General features: G+C 44.4%; 1 protein-coding gene across 3 annotated transcripts in view; it reads right to left on the bottom strand.

Annotated features, from left to right (window-relative positions):
- The window catches only part of BCAT1 (branched chain amino acid transaminase 1), a 99,638-nt gene extending 72,509 nt beyond the window's left edge, over positions 1-27,129 (bottom strand). Inside the window, exons 1-2 of one of the 3 annotated variants that reach the window (XM_006121274.3) lie at positions 26,416-27,129; positions 7,472-7,543 (exon numbers count right to left, since the gene is read on the bottom strand). In XM_006121274.3, the coding sequence (XP_006121336.2) occupies positions 7,472-7,543; positions 26,416-26,424 (81 nt within the window). In that variant the 5' untranslated portion in view covers positions 26,425-27,129. Of the gene's footprint in view, positions 1-7,471; positions 7,544-9,470; positions 9,495-26,415 lie in introns of those variants that run through there. The other 2 variants (XM_025183734.2, XM_006121273.4) reach the window with 2 other exon arrangements.
- Between the last annotated feature and the right edge of the window lie 417 nt (positions 27,130-27,546).

Raw genomic sequence — 27,546 nt, 5'->3', positions numbered from 1 at the left:
AAGAGCTAAGACCACCCAATTTGCTATACAGCTTCCTCATATCATAACTTAAAGTAAGGTCAGGGTTTGGTTGTGACAGGACAATGGGATTTGCCTAGAATCTTGGCAGCATGTGGCCAAACCTTACTGTCCCTGAAGTCAGTGTGCAAAACCCTCATGAATATCAAATCAGGCCAGTACTGGAATAAGGCTTATCAAGAAACATGATAACCTTTGGTAGCATTTATTTTTCATTTCTGAGCTAAATCTGCACAGCTAATAGGAAATAACAACTTAAGCACAAAACAGAAGTGTGCACTGGGCTGACACATCCAGCAAAAAATCAGGAAGAGCAGGCTGATTACCAGGGATATTACTACAATTTCATCCCAAATACCACAGTAGTCATCAGTAACAGGCAAGGAAATGCTGAAAAAGCACATGACAGTTCCAACTGGATTTACTTTAAACCCCTATTTTTGTAAGCAGTTGCAAAAGTCTGGTGGGACTTTTTAAAGGACATGCATGTAAAGTAAGAAGAGAGAGACATGTGTAAATGTGAAAAAGGAAGAAAGGCAAAACTTGTTAAGATGACAATGAGGATAAGTAGGGACAAGGAGGAGAGAAGGAAGGAGCAAAAGCAAAAATAGCACAGAAGATTAATGGGAGGGTTTCTGGGGAGCCCCTGCTGAACTCCCAATTTTCCAGCAGAAATACTAAGTTGACATCTGTGCACATACACGGCTTAAAATCACTAACATGTTTTTTGGGAGGGGGGGAGAGAAGAGCAAGAATTTAATTGCTTTAAATTCTAAACAGAAGAGAAAAAGATGAGCACTGTTTCATATCAGCTTCTGACAGCTCACCAGTATTAATCAATATGGTATGGCTTTTAAGCAGCAACAGCTGAATTGCTAGGTTTTTGGAGTGGCTGCTTGGACTCTTGACTCCACAATTTTAGAGCAGACTGCAAAGGGCTTATATTTGTAACACTGCCACAGCTGAATAAACAGGAATAATAAATGTATAGTATAACAAATAGTGTTATACAGTCTTTGTTGAGAGGAACTTTCAGGTTAGAACCAATCCTGGATGATATAGTGTTTTATTAAACAAAAAACAGGACTGTGTAGCACTTTAAAGACTAACAAGATGGTTTATTAGGTGATGAGCTTTCGTGGGCCAGACCCACTTCCTCCGATCAAATTGTGGAGGAAAATTGTCACAACCATATATACCAAAGGATACAATAAAAAAAATGTACACATATGAAAAGGACACATCAAATTTCAGAACAGAAGGGAGATGAGGGGGAGAGTAAATGTCTGTGAGCAAATTATATTAGAGGTGATAATTGGGGAAGCTATGGGTAATGGGTAATTAGTATCCTTGTTAAGACTTAGGTGTAAAGTGTCAAATTTAAGCATGAATGACAGTTCAGAGGATTCTCTTTCAAGTCTGGTGTTAAAAGGTCTTTGAAGCAGGATGTAGGTAATCAGGTTGTTGAGACAATGCCCTTTCTGGTTGAAATGGCAAGAAACTGTTTTTAATTTGTGATCCTGTCTAATATCTGTTTTGTGTGCATTGACTCTCTGGCGAAGTGTCTGAGATGTTTGTCCAATCTCTGTTTAATATCATTACCTCCCCTCCTCATCCCCCTTCTGTTCTGAAATTTGATTTGTCCTTTTCACGTGTGTTCATTTTTTTTATTGTATCCTTTGGTATATATGGTCGTGCCAATTTTCCTCCACAATTTGATCTAAGAAAGTGGGTCTGGCGCACGAAAGCTCATCACCTAATAAACCATCTTGTTAGTCTTGAAAGTGCTACATAGTCCTGTTTTGTTTCAGCTACACCAGACTAACACGGCTACATATCTATTACTATAGTGTTTTATATGTGGGAATGGCAGTATGTTGTAAGGCAGGGGTTTCCAAACTTTTTTCAAAGAGGGCCAGATTTGATGAAGTGAACATGCATGAGGGCCGACCATTTTGCCTGACATTCTTTGAACCATTAAAATTAAATGCAAATTAACTATTTTATGCAAAGTTTATTGCAAACGGCATACTTTTCATTTCGTCACATGGATGACAAATCTAAACAGGTGTTAAATCACTCTGCCTTTCATATCTGAAGGCCAGATGAAAAAAAAAATCCAGGAAGCTGAAATATATGTCAGGAACATTGTAAAGTACATTACATATTATTGGTAATAAAGGTTGTCTGTCAACTTTTAAGTTCAAAAAATATGAACAGGAACATAACACCAAGTATATATGTTGTGTCCAAATATATTTATAACTGATTTGGACCAACTGACATTAACTGAGATTTTACAATGTATTCATCTCAATACATATAGATTCGTTGGGGGCCATAAAAGATAGATATTGCCAAATTACCTGTGGGGCCGTATTAAACCGGACCACGGGCCGCAATTGGCCCGCGGGCCGGACTTTGGACATGCCTGTTGTAAGGGTTAAAAAATGTCACTTATCTGTGTTTCTTATTTAATTTAAAGATTACTACCCAGCAACTTTTTAGCAGGTACCTGGTACAGTAAGATTAGGTTAGTGCTCATGCAATCCTTTGGAGGCCACCGAATAAATTATGCACTTCCAGATAGTCTGTTCTGAGCCAAATCTGAGAAAGGATGCCTCAGAAGGATATGGGTCGGCTCACATCATCTGGACAACATGGTTTAGGCCTCCTGTGGGAAGTCTTTTCCTTCCTGCTTTCACTGGGAGAAAGATGAAAATGAGTCTTGCTGGGAAGTCGGTAGGCATTAGTGAGAGTTGGCGAATGAATATTTGAAAGAATTGTACCCATTTAATTAGGATGCATATCACTTCATTTAACATTTTCAGTTATTCAGAGAGTTGAATGGTGTCCAACTTCTTTTCAGTCTTAATAGTAAGGAGCCATGTTTCAATCAACATACTGACCACTGAAGCATTATATAGCCTCAATTTTATCTCTCTGCTTATCAAGGCATTCAGCTTGTGAAACAAAATACAGGATTGTGAAAGACATTCTTGATGAGGCATGTGATTACTGAGTGCTTTTTTCATTCTGAACCTTAAGTTCTTTGTTGATGTTACCTGTGTTATTGATAACAGAACCAAGGTAGCTGAAATCACAGATAATCTCAACTGGTTGATTGCCCATTAAGATGTCAGAGCCAGCAGCTTGTTTGAAATTGCTGCATGGAAACATTTTGGTTTTACAGCAATTAACTTTCAGGCTGACTTTTGCCACAGAGGATCCCAGAGGTTTGATTCAACAACTAGCAATATGTCCCTAGCAAAATCAATGTCAGTGAGGTTATCATTATCGCTGGGAATACTAAAATGCATTTACTTAGGGTCTGTTCAAGCACATCATCTATGACAGCACAGAAGCATTGGGGCAGCAGCATATCTTTGTTGAAAGCCCAATTTAATTTGGGAAAGGCAACTCTTTTCCCATTTATAAAAAGCAGCTTAAGGAGTTATCTTATATAAAAGAAAGAAAATTCTGCAGAGCTTGGCAGGAATGCCTGAGTTTCAGCTAAAGCAATTCCCTGATAACTGAGTCAAATGCAGACATAATATCCATGTAGTTTTCTCTTGCTATTTATTATATCAGTGGCTTGGGCCAACAAAGGAGAAGCAAAACATTTTCCCTGGGTGAAACAGAAGAGTAATGCTACAGTAGTTACTACAGTCTCATTTGCTGCCTTTATATTTCCGAAGTGGTAAAACAATGCTTTTTTGCCATTTGGATAAGATCCACTCTGTTCTGCATGTGATGCTGAGCATCATCACAGTCCCAAAAAACCAGCCGGTCCAACACTTTCTAAGAGTTTTGCAGGAATTCCACAGATTCCAGCCACCCTTATTTCTTTTAGTCTTCTTTGCAATTCTGTGGCTGTCATCAGTAGCGAATATGACAGGATCATTTTATGCAGAATAGGTCAACTATCAGTGGCCTTACTGTCAAGGTCCAAAGAAATTGAGTGAAACATCCACTCCAACATGCCATTTACTCTGTTTCTATATCATTTTGCTGAACTGAAATGGAGTAGGTCATTCACTTGGTGTGTTCTTTCCTGTCAGTGAGGTCACACAAGTGTTTATAAAAGGAGACAAATCATTCCTGGCAGAAACTTTCTCAAGTGTGAAGGCTCTAGCCTTCATAAAATCCTTTATTGCTTTGTCATGAATGCCATCTAGCTTACAATGCATGTGCTGGGATGGCTAATATTAAAAGAGATTCAGAACTTCTTGGCTCTTTTATTGGGACCAATGATAGGTATAGTGGCATTGATTATCTGGAATTAAATCCATCCAGACTATCAGGGCTCGACAAATAATACAATCTCACCACGGGCGAGTAGATTGTAACCCGGAAGAGCCGGGTTCAGGCGATCTGTGCCTGCGCAGATCACCGGACAGCGCGGCTGGCGAGCGGGCCTCGCCGCAGTTCGGTGAGCCCTGCAGTCTATTATGTCAACACAGTTACCTTTATCAATAACATTTATAATCTCAAAAAAATCCATAAAGTTAGGATTTATACATCCATGATGATTTGTACTAATTACATGACACACATTTAGTTGTTCACTGAATCTTGTATCAGCCACTCCATTATTTTGCCTGGGATAGAGATCAGGTTGACAGACCTGTAACCTGAGTCATCCCTATTTACTCTTTTTTTTAAAAATTGGCCTGACATAATATTTCTTCCAGTCTTCTGGAACTTCCCCAGTACTCCCAAGACTTATTGAAAATCAAAATTAATGGTCCAGCGAGCGAGCCACTTAGCCAAATCCTCACCCCTGCCCCCTCCTTCACCCCTCTAAAAAACAGTTATGTGACATCTCTTAACTGGTATTTTTCCCCCCAAGATGTGTTGTTCACGACCATTCAAAACAGTACTGTGTGCACGAAAGCTGAAGTTTTTTCCCTTAGGAGTATTCATAAGTGCAGCCTGGATGCCCCTTAGAGTCACACATTTATGTGACTTGATATAGGGCACTGCCCACCTGTCACCCCAGGTCTGTCTTGCCAGCCATTCTGATGGAGGGATAGGCAGGTGGGTATTGTAATAGACATGAACAACTTATGACAAAGAACAACAGTTACAAGAAGGTGAGTAACCATTTTTTATTCCAGTGCTTGTTCATGTCAATTCCAAATCAGGTGACTCCCAAGCCCAAGTTCAGGAGATGGGATCAGAGTTGACTACTGATTGGAGTACTGCTTTACCAAAGGCTGCATTATCTCTGGACTGCTTGGTAATTGCATAGTGTACAGCAGTGGTCACCAACCAGTAGATCGGGATCTACTTGTAGAATTTGGAGTCTCTGACAGGAGATCCTGACTGGTTTGGCCAAGAGGCTATCAAGTGCCGGTACTTTAGTTGTCCCTCCCTCCACTGCTGCGCACCTCCTGCCCTTTGCTTGGGAGCTTTCCCCCAGGAACCCCTTGCTTGTGGTACAGAGCAGGGAAGGGAGAAGAAGAGTGCTGATGTCAGGGTGCCCCTTCTTCCACCCTATATTCTATCTCCACAGAATAGGGAGAGGAGGACAACAGGGCCTGGGATGGAGGGAGTCTGCTGGCTGCTTTTGAGAGTGGTGCAGGGCCAGGGCAAGAGTGAGCCTGCCTTAACCCCTGCACCACCACCCAGGAGACACCTGTGGTAAACAGTGTCCAGCTGGAGCCAGCTCCGAACCCCTGCCCCAGTCATGTACCCCACTCTACACCCCAAGCCCCTGCCCTAGCCTTGAGCCCCCCCCCTTTTCAGGCCCAAACTCCCTTACAGAGTTTGCACCCTGAACCCCCTCCTCCACCCCAACTCCCTGCCCCAGGCTCAGCTCAGAGCCCCCTCACACTCCAAATCCCTTAGGCCAAGACCAGAGCCTGTGACCCATCCCTCTGCCCCTGCCTGGTGAAAGGGAGGGAGAATGGGAGGACAGAGTGAGCAGGGGCAGGGCCTCGGAGAAGGGGCACAAAGGAGGCAGGGCAAGGGTATTTGGATTTGAGGTAGATCCTGGATTCCACTTAAATTCAAAAAATGATCTCATGCTTAAAAAGGTTGGAGACCACTGATGTACAGTGTCTGAAATTATATATGGAGGACCTCGTTACCGTTCTGCATATTTCCTGGTGAAGAATACTGATACTACTGACACTAACCTGGATCTCAATGCCTGATTCTGACCCTTGGCCTGATAGTAAGCCCAAGGGCCACTGAGCTGGTGGACTGGCATTGAGGTCACTATGGCATAAGGGAGCATTCGACAAAGGCATTCCCTGTTGACTGATCCGCGTCTTGACTCGCACGCTCTGCCAACGATCAGCTGAGCCAGCACAGCGCGGCGGCCATTTTTATTTTAATGAAGCTGGGGATATTTAAATCCCCGCTTCATTGACTATGTCAGGTAGCCTATTTTCATGCCTCTGTCACCAGAGGCATATAATCTAGACGTACCCTTAGAGACTAACTATATATATAGTATATACTATATATATAAAGTTTTAAGTATGGGAAAACCCCTATACTATCTATATCTATATTTATAGATATAGATTATAGATATATATGAAAGTCTACTCATTGTTTTTATTATTTTTAAAAGGTATCCAACTCCTTTCTCATAACCCAAGCCAATAGTAATTGCTTATTTTTTCCTTACTGAAATAAGGAGCAGATATATGGGGGGAAGGGGTTGTAATGCTCTAATTACTACAGGGGTTAATGCATTATTTCCAAATGCTATTAGCATAAAACATGTCCAGTATTATGATGATCAAATATGAGCATACATCCAGTCTTGTGCACAATGGTCATAAACATTTCAAGATCGCTGCTAGCGTTCCCTCTAATTTTTTCCATCTATGTGCGGAGTGAATTTTGTTATGTGCACTGAGGCATGGGCAGATGTGCCCCACCAGTAGAAACACATGCTGTGGACTGTAGGTACAGTGCTAATCAGCTGGGCAGCATTTGAATCTTTCCTGGGTCACTGTGCAAGGGCTCAGCTTACAGGGACCACTGATCACTCACTCTCTCTCACTGGCTACATCTACACTGGCATGATCTTGTGCAAAAACTCTTTAGCGCAAGAGTTCTTGCATTAAAGTAGTTGTGCAAGAAAGCATCTACACTGGAATGTGCTTTTGTGCAAGAGATTGCTTTTGCGCAAGAACATCCATGCCAGTGTAGACGCTCTCTTGCGCAAGAAATTCATGTTGCCTGTCTACACTGGCCTCTTGTGCAAGAACAGTTGCGCAAAAGGGCTTATTCCTGAGTGGGAGCGTCAGAGTTCTTCCGCAAGAAGTCCTGATTTCATACAGTAGAACGTCAGTTTACTTGAGCAAGAACACGTGACCAGTGTAGACAGGCAGCAAGTTTTTGCGCAAGAGTGGCCGCTTTGGCGCAAGATCCCACCAGTGTAGACACAGCCACTGTGTTTCAGGCACCTATTCTTTTGCAAACAACTTACCTTGAAAGATTCAGTCACTTGCTTTGTGGCTCCCCCTGCACATCCTCCAGCTATGCACTCATTTTGACAGCCCTGCAAGAAATAAAAAAGAGGAGATACCAAATTAAATGCATGTTGCAAAAAGGCAGATACCTAGTCCAGCAGTTCCCAACCGTCGGATCGCGGATTGTTGCTGGGCTGCGGTGGCTGCCGAAGCTCAAACCAGCTGTTCAAGGCGGCTCAGCTCTGGCAACCATGGTGGCTGAGGCATGGCAGGAGGAGGTGGAGCTGGAGGTGCCTTCCTCCCTCCTCCGTGTTTGGGGAGGGAGGAGATGTGAAGGAGGAGGAAGCGCACACGCCGCCAACAGCCGCTCCCCCTGCCCACATGGCCGCTTTTGCCAGTGGCCGCGCTAGGGCTGAGGCGGCAGCAGGAGGCACCTCCGTCCTCCCTGACTTCAGTAATGGTGGCCAACTGGGGCTCCGCACTCCCTTCCCCCCCCCCCACGGAGGCGCAAGACACACTTGGGGGGACATGAAGGAGGAGGGACCATGCATGTCACCAACGGCCTCTCCCTGTTTCCATGCAGCAATAACAGCCACGCTCCCTAGTGGGGCAGCCTCACCTGGGGAGTGTTGGCGTGGGGGGAAATGGGTGATGGCATAGTGGGGTCACGGGGCAAGAGGGTGTTGGCATGGGCTGTAGGGGTCAGAGATTAAAGGGTCAAAAGGGCATGGTGCATAGGGGTGGGGGCCAAAGGGTGTTAGGCACTTGGAAGCAATGGGCTGGGCTGGGGCCATTTTACTTGCACATTTGCACGTTCATTATTTGCCTAATGAATTATGCAAATAAAATGTTACCAGTCCACCAAAGGTTTGTGAATAGGTTTGCCAGTCTCTGGCATAAAAATCATTGGGAACCATTGACCTAGTCAATTCATATTTTGCATGACAAAATCAAAAGTATCAATCAGGAATCATCATCATCACTTTAATCAGAATAAGAATATTAGGCAATATCTTTAACTATTGCTTTTGCACTGCATTTTCTACCATCCCCCTGTTCTGTTTTGTTTTTGTTTCAGTTGAATAATTTAATACAACTGGATTTCGGAGCTTTAGCAAAACTGGTTAAATCCCACATTAGCCTTATATGTCTCAGGGTCATGGTTCAAGAATAAAAGTGCAATTGTTTCATTAAAAGCCGAATAAATACTTTGAGATTTTAAACAAATTATATCAGGTCACTGAATCCACTTTAGAGCCAGACACCTCAGCCTTGTGATTTCCTCTGTGCCTCTATTCAATGTAAAATGACTTGGCAGGGGAGGGGACAAAAGACAGGGAGGAAGCGTTTTTTCCAAAGCATACTTCTTTAATAGAATGAGATAAGCAGTAATGAATGAAATTCACAAAAACAAATTAGCCATGAATATGTACCCTATTTTTCTTATAGCCATTGTTCATATCTTAAGGACTGCACAAATGAACGGGATTATTTATATTAGCCAGTGACTGAAGGAGGATGGTTCAAATTGGAAGAATAAGCAGACAGGTACATGACCCATGAAAGCAAATCATCTAGCAGAAGCATCCCATATCCTGAAAGCAGCTTCCATGTTGCTTTCTTAGCATCCTCTCCCTCCCTGTTCTACAGCATTCTGGTTGAAGACACAAAATGCACATTATACATAGCGGCACCTAGGGAAAGGCAAGTGGGGAATCGGACATGTCTTTCTGGCTTTGCTGATTGGAGCTAATCAGGACTTTCCAAGACAGTGCTGGAACAATTAAAGGATGCAAGAAGGTTTTCTGAGCAGGGATCACAGGAGTAGAATATTTGGTGGATGGGCACTCAGAAGTCTGTGATGCTGAAATATACAGGAGGTGAGCAAGGGAATAGCAGTAGAATGCACAGAGGGGATAAGTCCTGGACTAACTGAAAGATGGGCATTAAAAGGTTTCACTGCTAGAATGAATGTATGGGGAGGAAGGAGTTAAATGATAGAAAAGCGAGCAATACCTGGCAAGAGAAGGCATCAGCTGCTCCCTGTTCAGCTGTCAATGAGCTCGCCATGCTGCAGGGTGAGCACCTCTTGCTTTCTGAGGCACTCTCCAGCTCAGAATAAGAAGCAGCAGTGCAGCTACCAGCAGGGCTGAAAACCAAGCTCCCTAATCAACTGCAAATGCGAAGGCACTGCAAGTAACTGCATGAAGGAAAATTTAAACTGCAGCACTGCGATATCTGAGAGACCAGACTAGTGCCTGGGGGGCAAGGAGGTTACTACTATATGCTGATAAAATGCAAATTAGCCCACAATATTCTCTCAATATATCCACAAATTTCCATATTGCTCTTTTAGCAGATGATAATGATTATTCATTACAGTTATTAAAGGCAGAGACTGGTACCATTGTGTCTGGAGTTATGGTAATTGACATAAATAAGACATGAAGGAAGGAAGGGATGACCTGGGAAAATTTAAACCCCTGTAAAAACCAGGTGCAAGCAAAATCCTTCCTCATCAGATTGAAAGAGCCTTAAAATTAATCCTCAGTGGAGAGTCTCCCCTGCCCCAGATTTGTGAGACTTGGCAGAGCTAAGTGTTTATAACCTGTAGAATGTGTTTTGTATCACAGGAGCCACAGTTGTGAAAGACTATTAATTTCCATCATAAGTCTAATTTATTTATGGCATGTAATTCTGGGTATGTCTACACTGCAGAGCTTTTCTGGGAAGGAACGCGTCTGCTTTCGGAATTTTGGAAATTTCAGAAAAGCAGATGCGTTTTTTCAGCATCCCTGTAAACCTCGTTCTACGAGGAAGACGGGATGTTCCAAAAGATGGGGGTTTTTTCCGACATTTGGCCCCGTCTACATGGGGCCAAATGTTGGAAAAGCCTCTTTCGGAAGAAAAGCGGAAAAAGATACACAAAATGCAGTTCGCAATTTGCATGTCTTTTTCCGACTTTTCTCTGCAGTGTAGACACACCCTCTGATCCAAATTTGCTCTGAGCTGCATAGAAGGACCCAACCCTTCTCCCTTGTAGCTATGTGAGTTGGATAAGGTACAGTCTAGCTAGCCCATTTAATTTGTATGGACACAGGAGAGGAGCCCAAGTACGGGACCAGGTTAATCATTTTAGTGCAGCTAATGTGCCAGGTGCTTCAGGCAAAGAGCACTGAACAGTGAAGAACAGCACAGTGTGTGTCACTGAAGCACAGAAGATGCAGGAGAGCTTAGAAGTGGAGAGGCTAATACAGTGATGATCTTTCACTTTTTTAGGTCTGTGGTTTGTTTGTGGATTAGATCACAAGTGACAGGGGTGTGCTGCTTTCCAGTTAGCCCTTAATGGAGGACAGTCTTCAACAAAACCATCCCCATGTGTCGCGAGAATCACAGGTCCGATGATGCATACCCAAGGGGGGAAGGACAGAACCAGGTGGACAGTTTTATCAAATAAAAAATATTTATAACAGTGATGAATTTATAGTATTTATTCTGAGATTTTTAATAGACCGTGTTAATAATGAATTTACAGTATTTATTATATTTATTCTATGATTTCTAGTTAAACGTGTCAGAGATATAAGGATGGGAATGGCGAGGGGAATAGTCTCTGTTAAAAATATCCAGCTACACTAATTAAATAACAGTGATAACTACAAACTCTATGTACTACCCAAAACAACTACAACACTAAGCTTATACAACAAGAAAAATCAAATCATACATACCAACTTACACAGCACACGGAACATTTCAAAGATATCGGTTCGGTTGCGAAGGCCTTGGTTACGCCCGAGAGTCGGGGGAGGTGGCTGCTCAGTTGATCTAGCCGGCAGCTCTTTGAAGTATACGGGAAGGCACACGCACGGTGATTCGTGTGTTGAGAAGACCTCCTTGAGCGAACTGTGCCGATGGGTATTTATCCCCAAATCTGCACATCGCTTTCCCGTGCTTGCATATTACCATATATGGCCCAATGGTCACCAAGTGGGGGGTCTGTGTCCCAGGGATTGGGCCAAAACTGAGCAGGTTTCATGCAGCCAGGTAAGCCCCGCAGTTCTCACGCCAAGGTGACACAGGTGGGAGAGTCTGAGGCTATTGTCCCCATTTCACACCTTCCCTTTTTCTAAAGGCAATGGTATGGAGGAAGGGTGCGGCCAGTTTCTCCCAAGGAGTACTGCAGCCCACTATAACAAAAGCGGCCTGGCCAAACTTTTTACTGGGGGAGGCAGTTTTTTCTCTAACACCATGGAGCTCAGGAAGCTTGTAGCTTCATCGGCCCCAATAACTCCATAACCTCCCTTTTCCTCATCCATAACTGCCTCTCTCTATTCTGCTTCCCTCTCCTCTAGCACGCTGCAGCTTTGCCATGGAATTATGGGTCACACACTCATTTAAGATCAGTTAAATGACAACTACCGATACTCTACAAGAAAAATCTCATAATGGGAGAAAAATGGCACATCACCAACCCCACTACTAGCCCTGGCCAGACAGGCAAGCAATCTGACCCCGGAGGCTTCTATCGAGATCTAAGTTTTGATTTCCTGGGACCGCATCTGCATGTTCCTGCAGAAGTGAGGCGGGGACGTTTCTGCTCCTGGTGTCCCTCAGAAAGCAGGTAAGAGAGATGCAGGAAGATGCAACTCATCTGCATAGCATCTGGGACCATGAGGGCTTCATTGACAGGAAATACATGAGGTCACCTGGAACCGAGGATACAGGCCAACCATGGATGGCTAAAGAAGCACCAAAGAAGAACAGAGAACTGGCTGCTCTGTAAGAATGATTTGATGTGTGGCTGCCTTGTGCAGCACCACAGGGTTTCACTCCTGCATCCAAGTCTCCTTGGCCACTGTAGTCAAGAGCCACTATGCTGAACTGGCAACAGGAGGAGAGGAACAGACCCTAATAGCTGAGCAGGAGCCACCTCCTTCCACATCTGGGAGGCTCCTGGGCACTCAACCCAAGAGGAGGAGATTACCACCCTGACTCAAACTCCTGGGAGGTGTACTGCCTGTCTTCAGCTGGCCACCAAGACATCACAGAAAGGTTGCTAAGGCTCATCCATCACTCTAATCACTACCCCATGCAGCCAGATGAGCTGACAAAACTGTCCCTTGCCTAAGGAAGGAGGGTGCATTCTCTGCAACCCTGGTACGGTGGAGCCTCAGGCAGAAGGGATGAGACTATGGGCTAGCCTCCCGCAGCCAGCCCTTAAATGCTGCCTGGGGCTCCATCCTTGTCGAATGAGCAGTGGTGGCCGGGAGCCCTTGGCCCTTTCACTGGGCCCCGGGGCAATTGCCCTCTGCCCTCAGCAGCCTTGCATGTAGCTCATCCACATGAGCACGAATGATAGTGCTAGGTATGACATCTGCCTCTCAACAGATGAGACACCAAATCAAGAGGTGAAGGTGGATGCAACATTTCTAGAACAAAAACCAGAAATATCCAAAACCACAAGACCTGGTAATAATGGGGAGATTTTAACTATCCAGACACAGCAAAACATAACACATCCAGTAAGTTCTTGAAATGTATTAAAAACAACCTTCTGTTTTAGAAACTGGAAGAAATAATCAGAACAGTCACATTAGACTTGATTCTGACTAACATGGGGTGTGACTGGGGTGCATGCCCTTTTCTGGCACTGCCGGGGTTAACGCCTCAGTGTGGACTGAGGAAGCCATGCCCCCCCCATCGCTGCTGGACATGCTCGAAGTGTAGCACCAGTATAAGAGGGGGAGGCCCAGCTCAGTGTAGGCTGACCACTGCAAAGGAAAGATGTGTGCTGCAGGTACCTGCTGAAGGACAGCTTGTACCTAACAACGTGGAGGCCAGCCAGACGGCAGTGACCCTTACCCATAGGCTCTGGACACCAAAGAGAGATAAGGAAACAGGGGAACCACAAGATCACTAGTATATGCTTATCGGATAGTCGACTAGTGACTCAACTAGTCACTTCCTCTCCACCTTGTTGCCTCTCAGGAGCCAGTGCTGGAGGGAGTCCACTTAAAAACTTATCGGATATACGCTTATCAGATAGTCGACTAGTCACTTACATCTCTAATTGCCCCTGGAAAATGACTTGCCCTTCCTTTCTATATTTGTCAGACACCTACTAGCCAAAGGCAAACATTTTAAGCTCTAATCTCCCTTATCAAGATAAGAATTCCACCTTCTATTTTTTAAGCATCTCTTTTGTGTGATTTCAGGTAATCTAGTGGCTCTAGCCCTGATCTCAGATCCTTAAATATATTTGGGGGGTCTGGGACTCAATGACTTCATTATAATTACATTCATACACCTCCATTTATACAGTAGTACTGCTTAGAGGCCAACCAGGTCAGAGCTCCATGTTTATACAGTAAACAGAGTTGCACCCATGACTGAAAATGTTTACGTTACTAAGCCTTTCTTTATCTGAGCACCAGTAGAAAAAGCTAAAGACAAAAAGTCATCCTTCTGATGCTGTGTCACTAGAGTGTCAAACAAAATCCCTGTGATTCATAAAAATCTAACTAATTAAAGACCAAACAACACAGAAAGATCTATCTGCTTTCCAGGAAATTCTAGTATCACTTGGCAGCCACACAACATAAAAATAAGAGAAGCTAGAGAAAAAGTTGCACTGAAAATTATAATAGTGATTGCTGTGTTTATAAAGTCCACACATTGTGTTGGATGGAGAGAGATTTTGCATGTTGCTGTGAGGCTGAGTCATAGAATACTATTTATAACATAAACTGGGAAAAAAACACATTAGCTCATAATGACATTTACAAGGGGTCTCTAGACTGGAAACTCATTCAGAGACAGATGCATTCAGTTTAATTCTCTGAAATCACATACTTTTTTGTTTCGTTAACATAATGTAATTCAAAGAAAATATTTGCTGAGCTAGCTAACTTATAAGAGTAACACTGGACCCCCACTGCACTGAAAGAATGGATACATCCCATCCATATTTTATACAAATGCTTCTCTTCCCATTTTCTTCCTGGAAGATTGAAACAAGAAGGAATGATTGGCAGCCTGCTACTCAAATCAAACCACATAGTGGTCCTTGAAATGTTTTGGGTTGGTTGGGCTCTGTTAGGTACCAGTTTGACAGATCTAGATCTCATAGGGTGTCTACACAGAAAAGTTATTTCTAAATAACTTTACTAGCATCTACACAGCCAAACCTCCCTGCACTTCAGGGAGGTGGAGGTTAGAGACTCCAGCCCTTATATCAGGAGGAGAATCAGGGCTGGCACACCATAGCCCGGCCCTGCCCGATGGTGGGTTGTGGGTGAGAGATGGGACAGGCTGGGGGAGGGGCAAGAAAGAGCTGGGATGTGATGGGGAGAGAGAAAGAATGGGGGGAGCGGCAAGGGGCCAGAAAGATCTGGAGGGTGGTGGAAGGCTGAGAAAGAGCCGGGGGCAGACCCTCCCTGGTGGCCGTTGGGGGTAAGAGCCAGGGTGGCCTCGGCCCCAGGCCTTCCCCGGCCAAGAGGGGGGTTGGCGAGTGTAGCGAGCAGGGGATGCAGCCCTGCAGTGTTGCTTTTAGTTATGATAAGGGGAAGCTGTAGTAGACCTGTTTGGTGGTCCTAGTTCTTACTGTTTAGGAGTTCTTGTACAGACTGATAGACAAACTCTCTCAAATATATAGTAGATTAAGAATGGCTTGTTTTGGTTTACCTTCAATCGATGAAATGATAAAGAAATATTCTGCTCTTAAATCAAGTGTCCATCCAGTGGTCTTCATTCAAGTTATACCAGTACAATCTTTCTTGGTTAAACAAAGCCTAACACCTGTAATACCCTGGACAAAAAAAGTAGAAAATATACTACAGATGGGACAGTTCATTGAATCTGTCCCAATTTTATGTTTATATAGATAAGTACTACTATCGAGAAAGCTTGCTATTATATTGATAAGCTTCAGGGGGTAGCCAAGCTAGTCTGTCCAGGATAAACTTAAAAAACAACAAATAGTCTGGTAGCACTTTATAGACTAACAAAAGATGTAGATCAGTGGTCCCCAACTTTTCGGGGCTGCCGGGCCTGGGGGCGGACCGCCCATGAGCCATGCACCTGGGGCCGGCACTGCCATGCGTCGCGTGCCGAGGACAGGGGCCACTTATGCGCCATGCGCCGGCACCGCGCATGCGCAGTGCACCGGAACCGCGCATGCACAGTGCACCGGAACCGCGTGTGCACAGTGCACTGGGGCCGGCCCAGATCATTCAGCGGGTGCACAAATGCCCCAGCAGGCGCCATGGCGCAGGCACCACGTTGGAGACCACTGGTGTAGATGGTATCATGAGCTTTCATGGGCACAACCCACTTCTTCAGATGATTGGCTGTGCCCATGAAAGCGCGTGATACCATCTACATGTTTTGTTAGTCTATAAAGTACTACCAGACTATTTGTTGTTTTTTAAGTTTATTATATTGATGTTGTAGCTTTAAACGCAGACTGAGCTGGTTTCAAATGGCAACTGCAGCCAAAATAAGTAAGTTGCTAAAGTTGAGTTGTCAAAGCCAGCAGTAACAGGTTTTTTTGGTGGGGGAGATACTTATTTCAAGTGGAAAGATAGATAAAGAGGGAACAAATTACAGAAAATGAAATGTTTTAGCCATAACACTTGAATGGCATTCTGAAGTTGGCTTTTTAGTGTGGTAAGAAGCTGGGATAGCAAAAACACCTAAAAGATGGCAACAGGTAAAGGAGAGTATCTATATAAAAAGGGGTATAACAACAGGTAAAAGAGAAATTACACCTGAAATGCAAAAAGAATGTGTCTGACAAGCTGGGCTACTGGGAGAGCTAGAGGGGAGAAAGCAAGTTTTAGAAATGTAAAGTATTTTTATGCACTGTAGCAAGCCCTAAGGGAACATGACTAAAGAGTTATGCAATCACAGACTAGGCAGATGATGGGACTGATTGTCTGCTGCCTTGCATTACATGCAGTCCAAAACGTACATCTATGGGTGTGGGTCTAAAATGCTACCATCCTGACTGGCCAATGTTCTAACCCCACATAATGCCAGTGATGGCACCAAGTGAAGGACAGCTTGAATCTCCCCACTTCCTTCTCTCACAGGATGGAGAGGATCCCTCTAAATGCAAAGCATTCTGCTTCCTGTTTTTTTGTCAACAGTCCAAGTCTTGAGAGATACAACCTGTCACCATACAGAAACTTCCTTCCCAAGTGATCTCCCAATGTGTTGTGCTGTAGCTTTATCTTCTAAGCCTATTTCCCCTAATGTTCTTTTGTTTTCTTCTCTATGAAACTTTTGTTTTCTCATTCAGTGTTATTTCCTCTCTTTACCCTTTTACTTTAATCAACAGCTTCCTTTGTCACTGAAAGAAGCAATCTTTCATTGGTAGATGGAGACACTAGAGTTCCTAATGATATTCTTCCACCTCTACCATTGCCTCAAAGTGTCTCTTTTGTTCACTGGTTTGTCAGCTCTTGCATTAATTAGTTTGTTAAACAAGCGCATTGTTTGCCGAAATGACACAAAAATAAACACATCATCACACTATCACATCCCTAATAACTACAGATAATTTCTTTGTTTAATAAAACTGTTCATTTTCAATGCAGTTTGCCACGGTTTTGTAAACTTATTTTTGTATTCAGAATACAAGGTACTTTTCTTTCATTTTAATTGAATTCCAATTTTCATCCAAAGGAATGCAATGCAAAACATAAGTAAAAATTATCTATCAAACAATTCAATCGTAACATAATAAAGATTGTAAATATTAAAAATTGGAATAAATTACTAAATTAAGCAACATAATTACATAAATGTCTAGCTATGGTATACCCTCCAAATTAGCAAAACCAGCATGTTGCTGGACCAAAGAGACCCTGGGCCAGAGAGCTGGGTGGCCACAGGGTCGGCCGCAGTAGCCCCGGCAGCTGCAGAGCCCCGACAGTCGTGTAGCCACAGTGGAGCCCTGGAGCCATGATGGGGCAGTGGTGGGGCCCCAGTGTCACACCGGCCCTGGGACAACAGAGTCATGGTGGTCCTGGAGCATAGGAGCTGCGGTAGGCCCAGCACTTCTGGAAGCAAAGCCCGATGGCCGCAGGGCAGCAGAGCTGCAGCAGCAGGAACTGGCTGCAGAGCTGGGAGGCAGTGTCCTGGGGACAGGGGAACTCTGCTAGGTCTGGTGAGGGATCCTGGGAGAGCCCAGAGTACTGTCAGTAGAAAGATCGAATTGACCTCCCTCGGTCTGGCAAACTCCCTCATTCAGGACCAGTCAGGTCCAATCTGTAGTTAGTTACCAATCAACATGTTACTAGCCAATGAGAATCAGTGTTTCTTTGGGAAAATAACTGAAGTACATATGCTGAGCAATTAAAATTATTTAAATCAGAGTTTCCTGATTGCTGATTTTAAATCACTATCACAAAATCAACAATATAAGTTATTTTGAGTTTTAAACAATCAACACTGATTTCTTGAGCAGAACTACAAATTTCAGTGGGAGTTTTGGCCTTACTATTGACCTGTACCTTGTGTTGCCGGTTATAACAATGCAAAGTGAATGCAAATTCCTTCCAAATCAGCAGGGCAACTTTCTTAAGATCACTGGTACAGGGCAATAGAGAATAAGACCACAGACATCCACTAAAAACAAAACCTCGGGTATTCTTCTGGTAGACAAAGAAGACTCCTTTTTACCCTATAAGCCATGCTCCTACTCCCAGCACAGCTAGTCAAACAATAACTCACTGGCTCTAACAGGCACCAACAATGTTAAGAGAGTCAAAATGTTCCGTGACTGTGCATGTGACTGCAGGCTGGTAAGAGGCAAACACACACTGGTCTGAAGCTGGATTCAGCCTTAGAAACGTGTACAGACAACCTAATTGACTACTGAGCTGTAAATGCCACTGGTGCATGGAGACACAACCAGCCTGACTTTCTGGATTGAGCAGAGCTGCCTGTTCAGTGGCCTGCATCTTAATTCCAAAAAGTTTATTATACCATTAGGAAAAGATGGTCATAAAATGAAGCTGATAAGTTGATTAGAAAGACATTTACTGTGTTAGGCTATTACATGTTCTGTGTTAAAGACAAAGGCTATTTTCAAAGGGAGTGGCTGGGTATGGATGCTTTCTTTGGCTGGATGAAGAATCCTTGACTGCTACATGGGTGTCCATTCACGGAGCCATGTAGTCTAGACACACCCTATGTGGCTTTTGGATGGTGAATGTGAACAGGACTGCTAAAACAAAAGATGGATCAAGAGACCCAGAAGTTTACCTGAGTTGGAAGGGACAAAGCAGAACAAATACCAGCCTCTGGCTAAGTTATCAGAATTGTGTCCTGTATCTTGGAGGGCAGAATAATCCCTTTGATGCTTATAGTTATTTTACCGCTTTTGTTCAAGGTGAAGAGGAACTGTGTCCATACTTTTACAGGCTTTTCAATGGCACTTACTACTGTAGTAGTTAAATGACTACAATGCAATTACAGAAGGATGGAAGGATGGAATTGACCTCCCTTGGTCTGGCAAACTCCCTCATTCAGGACCAGTCAGGTCCTGAGCATGCTGGACTAGGGAGGTCCAACCTGTAGTTAGTTGCCATCAACATGTTACTAGCCAATGAGAATCAGTGTTTCTTTGGGAAAATAACTGAAGTACATATGCTAAACAATTATGGGCAGCCTCATAAACCCTATGATAGATATTTCATCATTTTAAATAATATATCCAAGTTTCTACTCTTCAATGATATGACTCTTATTTCCTTTATACTTAGTATTTATTAGCATAAATTTAATGAATTTTAAGACACAACAGAAATCAGTGATTGTCTACAGCTTAAATACAGAGTGCAACATTGCACCATTTTATTTCCCACATATCAGAAAGACTGAAGTCTTACACAGTTTAATACATTTCGTAACTAATCACTGAGAACTGCAGAAGTGAAAATAATCAGTCACTGTCTTCAGAGAAACAGTTAGGGTATGTCTACACTACCCTCCTAGTTCGAACTAGGAGGGTAATGTAGGCATACCGCACTTGCAAATGAAGCCTGGGAGTTGAATTTCCCGGGCTCCATTTGCATAAGCGGGGCTCCGCCATTTTTAAATCCCCGCTTGTTCGAACCCTGTGCCGCGCGGCTACTAGGATTCCACGAGGAGTAACGGTAGTTCGAACTAGGAAGCCTAGTTTGAACTACCTAGTTCGTGCCGCGTGTAGCCGCGCGGCACAGGGTTCGAACAAGCGGGGATTTAAAAATGGCGGAGCCCCGCTTATGCAAATGAAGCCCGGGAAATTCAAAACCCGGGCTTCATTTGCAAGTGCAGTATGCCTACATTATCCCGCTAGTTCGAACTAGAACTAGAAATTTGGCCTGTCTACGCTGGACCAAATTTCGGAAAAACCTCCTCTTTCAGAAGAGCCCTTACAAAATGAGAGCCCTTATAAAATGCCCTGCCCTGGCACTGCACCACCCTGAAAAGCAGCCAGCAAACTTCCTCCATCCTCCAAGCCCTGATGTGCCCCCACCCCTTTCTGTGGAAATAGAATACAAGGTGGGAGAGGGGACACTCTGACATCAGCACCCCCTCTTTTCCCTTCCCTGCTCTGCACAGCAAGCAGGAGGCTCCGGGGGTGGAGGGCAGCTCCAAGGCAAACAACAGGAGATGCACAGTAGAGTAGGGGAAAAGGCAGCTGAAGTGCTGCACTTGATAGCCTCTTGGCCAAACCAGTCAGGATCACTTGTCACAGGCTCCAAGATCTACCGGTAGATCTCCATCTACTGGCTGTTGACCACTGTCTTAAGGACAACCAGGAGGAAGAGCTCCTTGCAGATCAGCAGTTTGAATACAACAGAACCTCTGCCCAAGCGAACACCAATCTTTACTATTGTGTGCAAGACGAAGGCTCAGAAAAAGAAAGCTTGGACCTATAGCTATTCTTCTGGGGCTGTTTTCAAGCTCCAGGGATACTGTGTACTTCTGCACTCTGGAAGGCTGCCCATCTTCCCAGCTTCAGAATGAGTGTAGTAATCAAAGCTGCTACGAGCAACTGAAGTGAAATAATATTAAGAGCAATTTCTTGGACTTACATAACACAAAATGTGAAAGCGTTAAGCTTATGGCTCAAAAGGAGAAATGTTGGTGCTAGTCTCACGTGGGAAGGTGAGGGACATCCTGAGGACTGGGTTTTTGGGTAGAAGCAAGAGAACACAAAGGCACTGATCCTGCACTGCTGAACTCTCATGGAGTTATTGACCTTAAGGCTGAATCAGCAGCAGACTCTGCTACCTCTGTATTGGCTTCTCCCATTCTGACCACTTCTGGCATAAGAAGCATCAACCAAATCTTGCAATTAGCATCAGCATTTTTGTTAAATTCCAAAAACACTCAAGTAGGTAAACTGTACCAGTATTAACTATGCATGCAGATAAGTAATCACACTATACAGTTCTTTTAATCTATTTTATACATGTCTAAAAATTTAACTTGGCAGACACAGTGAATTTCAAAAAGGAAGTTAAGTAAACGAATAACTCTATTAAAAAAAAACTCTATTGCAGGGTTATTGTGACTTTGGTCAGTAAAACAATAATAAACCATGTGCCAAGATGGGTGTGTCTTGGAAGACAGATGGATTAAAGCTTTTGATTATGGTTAACTACAGTTTTAACTGGAACTTCATGTTATTTCATTTGGATCTTATGATGTGCACAAGAGAAGGAATCGCTGTATTATTAGATAAGCAAATTGGATTTTCACTGTCCATAACAAATGGAAATGTTTGCTAGATTCCTAATGGACCAGAGTTAATCTCGCCTCTAATATAACACAGGCCTAAAAGGACAGGTGCTCTGTTTTATGAGGTAATAACCTGATTCTTTAATGGATAAGCTATAAAGCAACCGAACTTTTTGCCAGGAAAGTGGATCTACACACCCCTGTATTCCTCTCATAAGGTTATCAAGGTAAGAGAATGGCTGTCAATACGACAAGTTTTGGCAATATATATCCTTAACATGTGCTCCTGCTATCATGGGAGTTCAGGGTTTCCGTGCTGAAGTCATGAGCTCAATCTCCACATACAGACACCAGGCTGCTCAGTCAGTAGCCACACTTTGTTCCAGAATAGAACCCTGAACAGGGCTTTTCTGGCCCTCAAGCCTTTGACTAGACAAACTGCATCCACTATACGATTAGCCAAATAAATGCTTTTTAACATCCTTGGTAAGGACCCACTAAATTTACCACTGATTGTGCCCCCATTTACTCAATATTCCACCTGGTCACTAGGGCTATGTCTAGACTGCAAGCCTCTTTCGAAAGAGGCTCTTTCGAAAGTATCTTTCGAAAGAGCCTCTTTCGAAAGAGAGCGTCTAGACTGCACGCGGAATTTCGAAAAAGCAAGCCGCTTTTTCGAAAGAAAGCACCCAGTGAGTCTGGATGCTCTCTTTCTAAAAAGCCTGTTTGCTTTCAAGAACGCCTTATTTCGGAAGAGCACTTTCGAAAGAAGGCGTTCTTCCTCGTGGAATTAGGTTTACCACCGTCGAAAGAAAAGCCGCATTCTTTCGATTTAATTTCTAAAGAACGCAGCTGCAGTCTAGACGCAGGTGAAGTTTTTTCGAAAAAAGGCTACTTTTTTCGAAAAAACCCCTGAGTCTGGACACAGCCTAGGAGTGAGTAAGGAAAATCAACAGGAGGCATCTCACAGTGGGGACAGCATGGAAATTTGAACAACGGTATGTCAATTCCAGCTACAGTATTCACATAGCTGAAGTTGCGTATCTTAAGTGCACTATTTTCTCACAGCAAACAGACCCTGCTTTTTTTTAAAAGGTTTGATGCCTAATACAGGAGGCCCCCAACCTGTGACACGATTGCTTCCACAGGAAGTGTCATAAGTCGGGGGTGTCATAACTCGAGCCCTCATTTATAATAGGCGCCGTGAGCCGTCAGAAATGCAGGCCGAGGAGATAAGTCGGAGGTTTCTGGCCCCTTCCACACTTACAAAATGGCTGTAAGTGCGGGGGATCGGAACTCAGGCAGTCGCAAGTCGGGGGCCTCCTGTAGTGATCATAGTGTTTTTATTTATGTAGCCACAGTTATTCACAGATACTGTCATTATGTCATTTTATTAGAATGGGAACACTACACTGAATCTTTAATCTGCCTAATGTGAATTCATTGTTTCAAAAACCCTGAATAGACTGTCTAGGCTGAATGCTCCTGACATTAATAAAATGTGATGTCTCTCCTCTCCTGACAATCTCTCAGTATTTACTGACCACTGTACTTCTAAGGATAAATTTATAAATTCTAAGGATATTTTTATTCTTGGTTCAACTCCAGGAGAATATCATGGAAATATACCAGGCATGAACAGGGCCCATTCGTGGTTTAGAAAAATATAAGCTACTGAATGCTAATGTCTTTTTTTGGCTCCTTCTGTCTTCTGTGACTTGATAACACTGATTTCAGCTGTCAGCCTCAGTGCCAGGAAATCAGACCACCCACACCATCACAAGAGGATATGAGCGCTAGACCTGTCAGCTGAAATCAGTTGCCACGGGGAACAATGCAGAACTAGAGACATGAAAGGTGAATTCACTCCTTACACAGTATTTTTGTACACGGGGTTCAGAGACCGGAAGGGGATTGGAAAGGGATTGAGGGAGAATGTCTTTATTGAAATAGCAGGGATTTAAAGCAGAAAATAGTGAAGATGGAAAACTTAAGGGACAGGGAAGGGCAATGATAACACTGCTGACTGATATCTTCAAAGTTTTAGTTATACCACAGTTATGCCTATATGCCCACACTGTGATTGAGATCGCATTGTGGTGGGCACTATGACTGTCCAAACACCATGATAGTCACTCTCTTTAAAACACCATATACTGTACAGTCTACATGGCCAAAACAAATGAAGGGCCAAAAGAAAAACAAAGGCAAGTGAAGTGACCTTCCCAAAGTTACACTGCAGGCTAGTGTACAACCCAGATCTCCTGTCTTAGAACCATTACACTGCTGCCTTGTGGTATGTTTGTTCAGTCCAGCAGTGCAATCCTTTTGATGAGAAATATGGTAATTTCATTGACAAGCTCACTGCTTGTAGTAAGCAGTCAGTGTCATGAATCAGATTTTACTCCCTTCCTTTTTGGTACATGCGTGTTTAAAGTGCTGGGGAAAGGTCCAGGAAGTTGAGTACGCTGCTTTCATCAGTCATGTGGCAGGTACGGCAAGAGCAGTGGCAATGAAAGATCATATCTCCATCCCAGTTCACAAGGTGCTAAACTAGAGAAGACACTGAGGGCATGTTTACACTAGGAAATTGTTTTGAAATAACTAAAATCGAAATAACTCCCAAAATAACAAAATCAAAATAACATGTCCCCACTGTGGCACAAGCCTAGAAATCAGGCTGAGGCACGCTCTGTTATTGTGGACAAACTATCTTGATTTGGAGTCCCAAGAAACACCAGTGAGTAATTACTCTGAATGACTCTCAGGAGTAGTTATTTCAAAATAGCAGCAGCAGAGCATCCATACTAATACTATTTTGAAATAACTATTTCAAAATAAGTGTTATTCCCCGAAGGAAAGCGGGAGTACAGATTTTGAAATAACCAGCTTGTTATTTTTAAATAATGGGCTTGGTAGTGTGGATACTCTGCTTCTTATTAATTCAAAATAAGGAGGGTGGGGTTATTTCCAAATAACCCCCTAGTGTAGACCAGGGCTAACTGGCCTACCAGGAGCATTTTCAGAACTTCTCCCACCACTAGTCTAGTCCTGTCTCATCTCCACTGATGCTAGTATTTGTGGGAATGCTCATGTAAATGGTACACAAGTGAGGTTTGCTATCATTATTGACATCTGTGCAGCTGCACCATTGCCATGGCAACAGCAAAGGAATTTCAGAAAATCTTCCAGGTAGACAAAGATAACAAGGGTGAGAAAAGGGCAACTCAGCAATCAGCAGGGAAGAGCAGCAGGAGTGAAGCTCACTTTTGTTTCCCCTTCCGCCCCTGGGTGGAAGAAGCTCTCCTCTCACCTCCCGGGGTCATTTACATGGAGTAACTATTCTATGCACCAGCTCAGGTGCAAATTCAGGCCACGCGACATGTTATTTCAAAGCCAACTTTGTACAGAACCTTCTTCAAGACCCCAGGCCTTCCCACCTCCCTGCAGTGTGTACAGCTGTGGCGGTTCACCATGTAGCTGAAAAGTTACAAAAGCAGCGACAGCACCTCTGGGCAGCCTATTTGGAGGAACAAGGCGTCTCTCCCCACATTCCCAGGGAACAGCCGAAGAATGTGAAACTTCAAGGCAAAATGCAGGACAATGTAGCACTTTAAAGACTAACAAGATGGTTTATTAGATGATGAGCTTTCGTGGGCCAGACCCACGATGATGGAAAGCTCATCATCTAATAAACCATCTTGTTAGTCTTTAAAGTGCTACATTGTCCTGCATTTTGCTTCAGCTACCCCAGACTAACACGGCTACATTTCTATCACTAAACTTTAAGGCTACGTCTACACTGGCAGCTTCTTGCACAAGAACTCTTTTGCGGAAGAGTTCTTGTGCAAAAACTCTTCCACAAGAGAGCGTCTACACTGCCATGTGCTTTTGTGCAAGAGATGTGCTTTTGCGCAAGAGCATCCATGGCAGTGTAGACCTTATCTTCCACAAGAAAGCTCTGATGCCCATTTTAACCATGGGGGCTTCTTGTGCAAGAAATTCATGTTGCCTGTCTACACTGCCCTCTTTTGGAGGAGCTCTTGCTCAAGAGGGCTTATTCCTTGTGGGGAGAGGAATAACTCTTCCGGAAGAAGCCCTGTTTTAGAACGCTATACTGTAAATTTACTTCTGGAAGAACGCTCGTGCAGTGTAGACAGCCGGCAAGATTTTGCGGAAGAACAGCTGTTCTTCCGCAAGAAGCTGCCAATGTAGATGTAGCCTAAAGGACTCATAAACAACTAGAAGTCCTGTGGCACCTTACAAACTAACAGATTTATTGGAGTATAAGCTTTCGTAGGCAAAGACCCACTTTGTCAGATAAGTCTAGAAGATGCCACAGGACTTCTTGTTGTTCATGCAGATTCAGACTAACACGGCCACCCCTCTGATACTCTAAAGGATGCAGAGACAGAACTGCGCCACTAAAAGGCTGACTTCCAAAACCCGCCACATCTCATGTTTAATTTAACCCATAAATACGATAAACAACCAGAAGTCCTGGGGCACCTTATAGAGTGACTAACAGATTTATTAGAGCAGAAGCTTTTGTGGCAAAGACCCACTTCATCACATGCATCTGACGAAGTGGGTCTTTGCCCACCAAAGCTTACGCTCCAATACATCTGTTAGTCTGTAAGGTGCCCCAGGACTTCTCGTTGTTTATGCAGATTCAGACTAACACGGCTACCCCTCTGATACGCGGAAATACGATAGTTTCCATTCACTCGGGCTGCAGCCAGCGACTGCCACTAGGGCCATCACTGTACCCGGCTGCCCGGCTCCCCGATCCAGCTCTAGCACGACTGCAAAGCGCCCGGACACTTAAACTCCACTTTGCCTGTCAGCAGACCGGACCCTTCGCAGGTTTTTCCCCTCTGCTGCACTTATCCCTTTTTAAGAGCCCCATCTTAGAAATAAAGCCGCGCCGGTAACACGCCGTTCTCCCTTGCACCGTGCCAGATTGAAAAGATTTCTCTTCCCCCCCACCCTTCTGTATTTTCTCCAATGCTGCCTGCAGCTCAGCAATACAAAGGAGACGAGAGTCGCGCACATCTTGCCTCTGGACCAGAAACAATCAAGCCCGCGAGGACAGAGCCTCCCTGGCGAAGCACCAAAGCCCAATCCGCTCAACAACGTGGCTGCTTGCTGGCCACGCCGCATCCCGCAACGGATGGGCGCCCGGCGAGACACGGGGTAGCAGCGCGCTGGCTCCGCTCACCTTCATCATGCTGGTCCCGTTAGCAGTGGCTTGCAAACGAGGCAGGGAGAGCTTCCCCCAGGCGCGGCCCCCGCTCCCTTCGGTGGGCGACCAGGCTCTGCTCAATGCAGCGCCTGGCTGCTGGGACACGTCGCCGCACGGAGCAGAAGGAGCCGAGAGTCTTCTCCCTGCGGCGGCGGCGGCGGCTGGAGGGGTCCGATTGCATCAGCGCCAAGGCAACGCGGCTCACCCTTGTCGCCGCTAGGGAGCGCAGCCGCTAAAAGCGCGGGACAAGGGCTGGTTGCGGCCAGGCCGGATCTGTCTTCCCAAAGGAGCAGCAAGGGGCTTCGGCCCCTTCCCCAAGCCGGCCACGGCCTAAGCAAAAGCCCCAGGCACACATCCACTGGGCTATGGGCCCGGGCTGTGCTGTGAGGGGTCTCAGTGCATGGGTGTACTAATCTGACTGCCTCCTCACCCTACCCAAACATGGACAGCCACGACCAGTTTGGATCCATCTGTGGTCTCCAGAATGCCCCCCAAGAGGGTATTGTGCCAAGTTCTGCAGAATCCAGACAGAGCCATACCTCCAGGAAGTTTTTGCACTGAAAATATTTCACGGGGACCAAGCAACTTCAGTTTTTTCCCCCTGCACTTCCTTTATAAACACCATTCAATGCCGATTTGCTCTCGTCATTTCCTTTTTTCTGCTTTCAAGACGGAGAGTCAACACCACTCAGTTTACCCTCCACTACTACATTCTTCAACCAATACGACATTCTCCAGGTCTCACTGCAGCCAGACTCATCATGCACACGTCACATTTTCCTGCAAATATGCACCACTGCAGGTGTAGCTCTTCCAGTGGGAGTTTCACTGTGGCCAGGCCCCCATTTTTGAGCAGAGATGGCACAGGGAATAAAACATCAGAGCACCACCTATATGTGCAATCCCACCATTGCTACTGCCAATTGAGCTGCACCAAAGGTGAGAATTCTGGAGAAAATATGCTAATGTAGACCCAACCTAATCTCCACAAATAAAGGGCGCTTATTCACCTCTTCACTGATTTTTTCCTTAATTATCATTTTTTTAATCGATTTTCCTTCTTCTTGCCTACTGATGAGCAGCTGTGTCCAGCTCTGGAAAAGACTC

This window comes from Pelodiscus sinensis, chromosome 1, assembly GCF_049634645.1.
Source record: "Pelodiscus sinensis isolate JC-2024 chromosome 1, ASM4963464v1, whole genome shotgun sequence".
Lineage (NCBI taxonomy): Eukaryota > Metazoa > Chordata > Testudines > Trionychidae > Pelodiscus > Pelodiscus sinensis.
This window is presented reverse-complemented; position numbering and strand designations above follow the sequence as displayed.